The sequence below is a fragment of the Onychostoma macrolepis genome, chromosome 12 (assembly GCF_012432095.1).
Source record: "Onychostoma macrolepis isolate SWU-2019 chromosome 12, ASM1243209v1, whole genome shotgun sequence".
NCBI lineage: Eukaryota > Metazoa > Chordata > Actinopteri > Cypriniformes > Cyprinidae > Onychostoma > Onychostoma macrolepis.
Genome location: NC_081166.1, coordinates 20,279,706 through 20,290,571, shown reverse-complemented (window position 1 = coordinate 20,290,571; position 10,866 = coordinate 20,279,706). Strand labels below are relative to the sequence as shown.

The 10,866-nt window shown below is 35.6% G+C and overlaps 1 protein-coding gene across 1 annotated transcript; it reads right to left on the bottom strand.

Moving 5' to 3' along the window:
* Positions 1 to 1,047: 1,047 nt before the first annotated feature.
* Positions 1,048 to 6,459, bottom strand: mylpfb (myosin light chain, phosphorylatable, fast skeletal muscle b). Its single transcript, XM_058793058.1, has 6 exons — positions 6,332 to 6,459; positions 5,901 to 5,996; positions 5,067 to 5,247; positions 3,328 to 3,406; positions 3,180 to 3,228; positions 1,048 to 1,662 (listed from the first exon to the last, which is right to left on the bottom strand). The coding sequence occupies exons 1-6, from the start codon at positions 6,332 to 6,334 to the stop codon at positions 1,558 to 1,560; spliced, it is 513 nt and encodes a 170-aa protein (XP_058649041.1). The 5' UTR covers positions 6,335 to 6,459; the 3' UTR covers positions 1,048 to 1,557.
* Positions 6,460 to 10,866: the final 4,407 nt, after the last annotated feature.

Below are 10,866 nucleotides of genomic sequence, written 5' to 3'. Positions count from 1 at the left end.
AAGAAATGCTAAAGATTTATTAAAAATAACGTTTGTTCTAATGTTAAAACATTACTTTAATTCTTTTAAATCTTTGCATCGGTCTCTCCTTACGCTGTTAGGGGGGTGGCGGAAGGCGTGGTCTGGACTCAGCGGCGTAAACGCATTCTGAGTTTTGACGCTAGTGTGCGGTTATCTGCGGAGGCTGCCTAAGATAGTCTGCACTTTTTCTTTTTTTCTTTATTTATTTTACATCACAGTTATTTTTTCTCTTTCTTTTATTTCCTAACTTGTAACAAGATTTTGACTTTTTACTTAACGTTCGCTTCTGATACTTTTTTGTTTTTTGTTTTAGAATACGGGTAAGATAAGTCAGATCTATTTGCTGTAACTTGTGAGAAAAGCTACCTTTTAATCCGTAATGATAGAACGTTGTAAACGTTCGCTTCTGATGCTTTTTTTGGTTTGTTTTAGAAGACGGGTAAGATGAGTCAACATTATTTAACTTTGTAATGTTATACTATTGTTTTAACTAAGGTGTCAGATGCTTTGTTTGTTTTAAATAAACAAACACGTACACTTCTACTTCTTTTTATTGAACTTAAAACGTTTTTAAACTAGTTAGAGTTCGTTACAACAACACTAGCAAGTCGTTGCTCATTTTACGTATGTTTTTTGTTGATATGTGTGCGTGAAAAACTCTAATAAAAACTTCCCTTTGTCCCGTTTAACACAGTTTCACAATTTAAAGTTTAAACACATAATAGTCTTCAATGGCCCACACAAAAACACGCTTCCCAAAACATTCATAAATACCTTAGGATCACTGGACAGTAAAAACAGATGCTCATTTAGATGGGTGGGGGCATGGACAAACAGGTGTCCAGTTTGGGTGGGAGGGAGGGGTGGGGGGTCTTATCTTTATGAGAGGTAATAAATCAAATTTTTTGACATTAGGTGCCCTGTGATCTCTCTCATAAATATGCAGTTTATGACCCCTTTATTGTAAAATATTTATTATTGGTTCACTTGCAGAGGCAGGAAATTGACAAGAACAGACACAAGGAGTATGACAGATTTAGGTGCTTTTATTTGTGTTATCTTTGAGTTAGAGGTGGTTTTGATGACAAAGAGATGAATTAAGAGAAAGGAAAAAAATAGGACTTTGGAATGGAGGAGTAAACAGGGGGTGGGGGAGTAAAAACAAAGATGTTTTCTTTTGTTTCTTTTCCTCATCCGCACTTTGTTATCCTCTGTGTTTTCTTAGTGCTCAATGTCTTTCTTTCTTAATATTTCTGTCTCTCCAAGAAAACAAATGGGAGACATTGATTGAGAGGGTGGCACTCTGTTACAGAGATGCACCCTCTTTAAATATCTCTTCTGCTTATACATTTATGAAGGGAAACAATGGCAGAGAGAACAGAGATTTTGTGATTTGTGATTCAGACAGCCCAAATTCTAACAGACCTCCAGTTTAGAGACGTCTTTCTTTGAGAGGACAGATAGACCACGGGGAGACTGAAAATGTAACAAGATGTGGCAATGAGAGGAGGCAGAGAGATGGTTGATGGACTGAGATTATTCTTCCTCTTTCTCCTCTCCATGTGTGATGACGTAGCAGATGTTCTTGTAGTCTACGTTGCCAGCCACATCTGGAGGGAAGGCAGCCCAAAGATTTTTCATCTAGAAAAAAATAATCAGAAGATATTAAATAATTGATCAAATGGTTTGATGCTCTGCTACACATGGGATCCCATATGTCTCCACATATGGCTCAGTTCACTCCTTCAATGTAGAACTTTTCATAATACACATTCAGTATGTTTACATGCACAATTTTTGTTCCAATCAGACTGAATTCATTCCGATTGATGAATCTGAATGTAGTGTTTACATGAATGCTAAATAAAGTGATTGGGTTGATGTGTGCATTTATATGTCACAAACATATATTTTTTTTAATAACCACTCTCCTACACTGTTTCTTTATTTGTTTTTAACAGCAGAAATAATATTGATCCATTTCTGGATAAATATACATAGAAACCGCTGTGCCGTGATGCTCATATTTATCACCCAGTAAAAATGCCCGTCCCTGCGCACAAAACGGGTTGCCTGTGGATTAGAATCTGAAACAAGTTCTGATGGGAGGTTGTCATGCTCCACTTCACAGACGCCAAGTGAAAGGAGAGTTTTATAATGACAGGACATGCATTTATACAACACTTTATTCAAAAGGAAGATCCGCTCATTCCGCGCATCATACGTCATTACGTCATTGGGTCATTGCGCATGTGCAGTCCTTTCAGTTTCGGGTTCAATCTGATCGAGTGTTTACATGCACGCTCAATCGTATTAGAAAAGGAATAAACCACCCCCTTCAATCTGATTAAAATTTAATTTAAATCGAGCTCAGTCGGATCGATTAAGGTTACATGTTTACAACCATTGTTTCAAAGCAAATTTATAATACCTTATGCATCTGCATGCGGTTTTGTGATTTTGGAGTGGAATTCACTGTTGTTAATATATCACTTAAAGAAAAATTATAACTGCACACTCGCTTAAGTATAGACTTTCTTTTATTAACAACGTTTCAGCGTGAGAGCCTTTATCAGGTGCAGTTATAATTTTTCTTTACATTTCTTCTCTTAACTGGCATTTCCAGAGGTGTGCGTTTGCATCACCATTGTTAATACATCACTGTCATAATTACAGTGGATAGCTGTACACAAACTTTTGTTGCTGCTGTAACGCAACCTTTTCGTGGAATTTTGTACCTGCTCACCAAAACTATATACTCCCAGAGCAGACATTTGTGGGGACACAGGAATGAAACAGAAGCCATTTGCCTTATTAGAAGTCAGTGTACCATCAGAATGATTTTAAAACTGAAATCTCAAGGTAAAAAAAAAAAAAAAGTACATACATTTGCTTTAATGCTTAATTTTTTTGTCGCATGTAAATTCATGTAAATTTTGATATTATAAAAATCTATTTATAAAAATTATATAAGAATTTATAAAAATGTATCACATTTATCAGTTTGGAGCTGGGCAATAGTGTAATTGTATGTCTAAGGGATATTTTTCACTTTTATCGCATACATGAATCTTAAAGTATGAGAAGTATGAGAAACTGTAATTGTGATTCCTGAATTAGCAAACACCAATAATTAAAATAATCCAACTACAACTAACCTCCTCAGCGGTAAACCTGTCGCACTGGGTGGTCAGGAGTTCCTCAAGGCTATAAAATAAAATAAAATGTTACATTCTTGAAAATGGCCTTTCATCATAGTTGTTTATTAATTCTCTAGTGTGAACACCAATAGGTCAAGATACTTACAATTCCTTCTTGATGATGCCTGTAGCCTCAGGGTCCAGGACTTTGAAAGCACTCAAGATAACATCCTCAGGATCAGCGCCTAAATGAAGAGTTTGATGAATAAATGTTGTGAATTCTTGATCTGAATGCTTGATGTGAGATATCAATACTTCAGTTATATAATATAAATATAAAACTATATTTTCACCATTTTCTGGAGAAAATGAAAATGTTTTTTTGTCTATGAAAAACGTGCTGCCATAAATCTAAGATATTTGATGTTTCCAGGGCATTGCTATGCAGAGATTGTTCTGGGTGGTTGCTTACTCACTTAAGTCAAAAGTGCCAATGTACAAGTATTTATGGGGTCAATATCACCATAGAGTGCCTTTCAACCCTCACAATACTCAAAAATTTTAGTTTTAATTTCCCATTCTCTTTATGTCATATCATAAACACTAGACACTCAAGTACTATACAAACATATTATCTGAGCTCCCACACATTTTTTGTTTTAGATATTTATGGGCCATTATTCAAAGAATAAACCATAAGATCCACCCTGTCTCGGACATATATATTACTGTTAAATACGTTTAAGATGCAAATTATATTTTCTGAAAGGTATGGTGTCCCTTTTCTAAACAGGGTTATTTGTTTGCTTTTATAATTATAAATACATAACATATTTTATATAAACCATGTGTTTTTAAAGAAACTCATATAATTCACACATGTATTTTTTCTTATTTGGAGAAAACTGTGATATTTTAATGCAGTTTTTTTGTTTGCATGTTATTGCCCCCACACCTAGCTATTGAACACATTATGCAGATATAATTGAATTATTATTTAAAATATTGTAAATATCAAGATGACAGGGTGGACCAGCACATGATGGTGTGGACACATAATGCAGAACACACAAATCATGACAAAATATGAAAATGAAGCATTTATTCAACTTCTAAAACATAATAATAATATAATAATAAATAATATAATTACATCAATCACATTGATAGACCTACGCTCCCCATTCATTTTCTTTCAGTCCACCCTTTCATGTTTATGTCCACTCTATCGAGTCTAAGTGGCCGACAGGGTGGACATTTTGAGCTTCAATTAGCATATTAGCTTACAACAAACTGTGACTAGCTAAATATTTTGTCTGAATGTTGAAGAGAATTTGGTATATTTAAACTTACATATTTTGAAAATACTGTATTCTAATCACTTCTGTGAAATACACTTTCACAAAACTAAAAAATACAATCTAGAAAATGTATCTAAAGAGCCAAGTAATGGTTTTGTTATGAATATAAAAACTTAGCCTAATATAACACACCCTTTCATAGTCATTTTTATGTTAAGTTATCATGGCAAATTAGTTATTTATGTACAGGACACCAAAAGGCACCCTACAGTAATATTGACCCTATGAGGATTCTCTGAGTCTAAAGGTGCTGCTTTGCACTTTTTGTCATCATGCTGTAGCTCAAACAGTGAAGCATGGTGCTAGCAACACCAATGGCATAGGTTTGATTCATAAAGAAATGCATGAACTGATTAAATCTTTATCTTTAAAGCAATGTAAGTCACTTAAAATAAAAGTGTCTTCCAAATGCATGAAAATGTCCAAGCAAGTTAGAGTTATGTGTTCAGGTAAAGTTTACAAAGTTTAATACTTAACCCCAAACCAAAAGTATTAGCAACAGACATTACAAGAATAAACTAAGTCAGAAAAGATTTAGACTCACCCTTCAGCTTCTCACCAAACATGGTGAGAAAGACAGTGAAGTTGATGGGGCCACTAGCCTCTTTGACCATGGCTTCCAGCTCCTCGTTTTTAACATTTAGCTGACCCATGGAGGCCAGAACATCTCTCAGATCATCTTTGCTGATAATACCATCCCTGTTCTGGTCAATGATTGTGAAAGCCTGTTTGTTTTAGAGAGTGTTAGACGGTTAATTAACTTTTAATTGCATCATAGGTTCCGAAAGATACACATGTTGTCTTCACACAAGAAAAGATTATTTTTGTAGTTATGAAATGTTTCCCTTCTGGCATCAGGTCTTGATGTTTTTCTGCAGAACATCTATTAAACTTGAGATGACATCTGAGACCAAGAAGTATCTTGGCAGCTGCTGCCCCACTTGTCTTTCTAAGCGGTTAAAAGGTCACGGAATGTACAAGACTGGGGATATTTAAAGAGGGGGAGATTGGTTACATTTGCCAGCCCCAACTAATATCTTTAGCAGCCCTCCTTACTACTTACAATAGCTATAAAACTGGAAGTGTAAGTATAAACTGTAAGTATAGTTAACGCTCATACCATTCGTTATTGAACATAAAACCAATACTATGCTTTGTGATTACTTTCTTCCAGTCGTTGAATAGTTCTAAAATTGACCTGATTTCTATGTGTTACTAGTTAACACATAGAAATCTGCAATCTAAAATTTTCAAGGTTTTCAAACACATGAGCATGGGAGGATGTAATTAATGGCTACTGATTTGACTGATGTTAAATCTATCCTCTTAAATTCCTCTAAATGTTAATGTATTGGACTTAGGTTTAGCAGAAATTTACCTCCTTGTACTCCTGGATCTGGCTCTGCTCAAACATGGAGAATACATTAGAGCTGCCGCCCTCTGCCTGCTGCCTCCTCTTGGCCTTCTTGGGTGCCTAGAGGGAAAAACATACATAAAGAGTGAAAAAATATGCTAAAATATTTTTCTGCTCAATATTAACAGTTCCAACTTGTTAGGTTGTTACATGCACTGGCACTTCCCTCCTATCTATCTATCTATCTATCTATCTATCTATCTATCTATCTATCTATCTATCTATCTATCTATCTATCTATCTATCTATCTACTGCCACAGATTAATCTCTCATCAAATCATACGGAGTGTTCATCAATTAATCTCATATAAAGCAGTGCTTATATATATATTTTTTTTTTTTTTTATTAATTATTTTTTTTTTTTGTGGAAAAACTTCTAAAAAAAACACTCACCATCTCTCAAAGTGTTTGCAGTTGGTCAAAAGTGGGGAAGTATACACCACGCTGATGTGACTGACATCATCGTAGTTCCCCTCTGGGGTCTTATATACTGGCCTGGGTGTGCTAACTTTAGCCTGAACATCAGGTTTAGGAAAGTGAGAGCTGGTGAAAGTACAAGAGAGGAGGTATATGGGGTGCTTTGGTGTCACTTTTCATTCCTGATCCAAAATAGGATTTGCACGCCTTGGAATGAGGTGAATTCAGTCCAGTAATTTTGGCAATAGTTTTGTTTAACTTGCGGACAAATATGGTAAGCCCAAAAGACTGTTGCTGGCTTGACTTTAGGGCTCAGTTTCTTTTCATATTATTGACTCTGTCTTGTAAGACTGAACAGTTACAGCAAGAAACATTTCTTATTATCAGTGATGAAAACTGCTTAATATCCTACTCATATTACCATGTAACTAAAGACCAAACAAGAGATTGTGAGTTAGTGTTATTCACCTATTAAAAAGATCTAAACTACTGAGCTTCTTTATTAGAGACACACATTACTACTATCACAGTTAATGAGCATTTGGTGAGTTTGAATATTTATAAGACCTTGTTTGCTTTGTGGCATTTATAGCTTAAGGTCTAAAAGTGTTCAGCAATATTCTTGCATAATCTACTGAAATATCCAATATATGCAATATAACACTTTCTTGTGTGTCCAGTAAGAAAGCCTTTTTCTTTGCACATAAATATAATGACATATTATATACCTCTATCAGTCTTGAAAATAAAATATTACTATATTATTTAGCTTATATTATTTTACATATAAACTTATGTAGCTTATAAATTATGATAGATTAGCTTTTGTTTCCTACATAACCTGTTTTTTGTGTTTCTATGTTTTTCACTCCTCTTGTAATCCTTGTGTAAGTCACTAACTGTAAACATAAATAGATGTAAATAAGTTTTTGGACATAAAAAATGTAAATTAGTTAAGATTTCTCTATACAGTGGCTAACTAACAACATATTGACATATTGGCAAGTGATTAAGGTGCTGTATTGTATGGTATGTATTATATGGATAAATGGCTGAATGTAAGGGAAGTTTGATGACTAAACATATTTTTCAAGTACTGGGGCTCTATATTGGGGAGCTTATAGGCTCCTGGTATAGTCCAAAACAGTGTTCTGCAGCCCTCCCACTTCACACCATATATGCATCCATAGCTGGACATTTATCATGGTCCCAACACTGAAGGTATGTATTCAAAAACAGGGTTGTGGGAACTGACACTACCTCTCGGCAGGGAGCTTGCTCTTATGGTCTTTGTATTTCGGGTGACTGCTTATAGGAATTTATTATGCCACTAACACATTTCTTGAACCTGTCTACAAGTTGCTTTGATATATTAAGTATTTATGCTAGACAGCAATGAAAATAAATGATTGGGGGAAACTCCTCCAGAAAGCAGGCAACAAGCCCTTTCTTTTAAAATCACAGCCATTACAGTTCATCGCAATCTCTCATAATTGGGCGGCAGTTTTTTTGCTATCCCAATAGTCGAATTCGTTACCTTATCACTTACAGATCTCATTATTTGCACACAAATAACATGGCAACTTCTGTAATTTATGTTGGCGAGGCCCAGTAGAGTTAACTTCTTTTGGGTGTTTTGCTTTTAAGTGATAGGCCTATGTCAAAGACGAACTGCTTCTGTGATAATTAAATTTGTCTTTGCAAAATGCACAGATTTCTTTTGTATAATCCAACGACTCATCGGGCAGTGTTTTATAGTTAAACTTTCCACTTAAAACTCCTTCCTTGTTCTTATCCATCAATAGCCAGGGTGATTCAGTTCAGCTGATCTCGGGACTATAGGTTGTGTGCCCATAGCACACAAGTCTGCCGAAAAAAATAAATAAAAGTATGTATGAATGAATGAATGAATGAATGAAAGAAAAGAAAAGAAAAGAAAACTGTTATTTTTTTTGTAACACGTTAAATATTTTAAATGAGTTGCAAAAGATAATGCGTTTTGACAGCACTATTCATTACCTAAATTAAACATCAATGAGAATTCCATTAAGTCTAGTTACCCATAGAGCAACTGTTTATATTTTATGTAAATTATGTATATTAAAATATAGAAAAATATGGCCATTCAAAAGTTTAAGGCCAGTTTTTTTTTCCACCAATTACTTTTAGAAATTTTTTGACAGTAAAACATTTACAAAAGATTTCAGTTTCAATCAAATAACTTTCTAATCAAATAATCCTGAAAGTCGTGATTTCCACAAAACCATTAAACAATACAACTTTTTTTTTAACATTGATAAAAATAAGAAATCTTAATCACTAAATCAGCATATTAGAATGATTTCTGAATGATCATATGACACTTAAGACTAGAATAATGGTTCGCTTTCTATCACAGGAATAAATTACATTTTAAAATGTATTAAAACAGAAAACAGCTTTTTAAAATTGTAATAATATTTCATGATATTACTTTTTTACAGCATTTTTCAAGTAAAATGCAGCTTATATACACATGCATTGTCCAAAATATATTTTAGAACATCACTGAATGCCTCTCACTGTATTAAAGCTATACATTTTATTGGAAAGTGTGTTTCCTGATAATCAAACTCGTACATTTACAGTTAATTCTCTTGTCTATTATTGTAATATTTTTGTAATGTACTTTGAAATTGGAAGATTTTGCCATGTGAAAAGAGTGACCCCTGAGTAATAATATATTGACCAGAAATTTTATAAGTGGACATGGTATAAGTAGTTTATTTAAAATAACTGAACAGTTTAAGGGCCACTAACCAACGGTGTAGTGGAAAAAGTGACAGCTGTGAACAGAAATAACTCGCCATCCCCCGATTTTCACACACCCCGTTTTGAACAAATTAATAGCGTCTAAGTGTGGAATCTGTTTCACACTAGCCCAAATGTTCTTTTTCTAATAACACATTCTCTTCTGGCCTTACACACACATATAAACATACTTTCACTCATGGCTGTTGTCCCCTGGTCTCTTTCTGGAACCACATGCCCTCTTCCCTCCCTTGATCTAAATATAGGGCAGGGGTTCTCAAACTTTTGTCAGTTGAGCTCTTTAGATGTAAAATATACAACCACCCCCTAATATTTTAAGTACATGTTTTAACAATTTAATGACACTGGTGTTTCAGGAACCCAATCATAAATAATAATAAACAATTTGTCACAGTGTCTCTGAGAGGAACGAGACACGGTGATGCTTATGATGCTGTGATGCTTATACAGGAGATGCTTAACATATACTTTAATAAACCAAAACACAGGAATACAAACACAGGAACTAAGAGTTGCCGGCGGTCTTGAGTCAGGCTGGCTTGACTGGGGAATGGACGCTGGAGACAAGGAAACACAGGGTTTAAGTAGTCTGGATTAAACTAGGTAATTAATGAAACAGCTGGAACTAAATGGGGACCAAACAAGAACAGGAAAACCAAATATGGGCATGGAGGAAGAAACTAGGTCAAGGAAGGCACATGGGGAGCAAAACACAACACAAGACAGGAACACAAGTCTGACATGACCTCCCCACCCCGGAAGGCACATCCACGTGCCACATAACATCTACCGGTGAGGGGGCGATCTGGAGGCCTCTAGGGGCAAGCATACAGGACGGAAGGCCTCCAGGGCGGTACCCGCTCCAGGACCCATGGCGGATCAGGCAGGATCCGGGGACTGGAGCCCTCTCAGGGCTGGACTCAGGAACTGGAGCCCCCTCAGGGCTAAACTCAGGAACTGGAGCCCCCTCAGGGCTAAACTCAGGAACTGGAGCCGACACTGGAGCGAACTCTGGGGCTGGACCCCACAGTCTCTTCCTCCGCATTCTCCTCTTTTGGGCTGAGGAGAGGGACATAGCTTTACCTAGATAGGATTAAACTAGGTAATTAATAAAACACAGCTGGAACCAATGGAACTAAATGGGGACCAAACGAGAACAGGACAACCAAATATGGGCATGGAGGTATAAACTAGGTCAAGGAAGGCACATGGGGAGCAAAACACAACACAAGACAGGAACACAAGTCTGACAGAATTATTAGGGTTTTTTTTTTTTTTTAAAATAACTTAAATTTTAACATCGTTGCGATCCTTGGGTCAGCCTGAACAAAAGTGTACTGAGCCAGAATTTCTCTAAAATGCACGTTTTTTTTCCGCAAAATTTAATTATATCTGAGACCTACTTTTACGAACTAGTCCTAGGTTTTTCACCTGATTGGAACCAAATCATTGCAGAAATATTCTCTGGACACTGAATATCAATAATTATCAAAAAAAAAGTTGAAATATTGATTTTCGCGCGAAACAGTACGTCTATGCTAACGTTAGCCAATTGTTATTTGAAGCATAACTCTGGAACAGAATGAGATATCTTCACCAAACTGGGTATGAATGTGTATGAGCTCAATCTTTGGTCAAATAAAAAAAATAAAAAAAATTGTGCAGCTCTGCCACTTGGTGGCGCTGTAAGAGGGAAAAAA

What these genes read in the sequence shown, in the direction of transcription:
- mylpfb (XM_058793058.1), bottom strand. An exon ending in GTTTGGTGAGAAGCTGAAGG is followed by an intron (nt 3,407 to 5,066) that starts GTGAGTCTAAAT and finishes CTCTTCATTTAG; the next exon opens with GCGCTGATCCTGAGGATGTT. An exon ending in GGCATCATCAAGAAGGAATT is followed by an intron (nt 3,229 to 3,327) that starts GTAAGTATCTTG and finishes TTTATTTTATAG; the next exon opens with CCTTGAGGAACTCCTGACCA.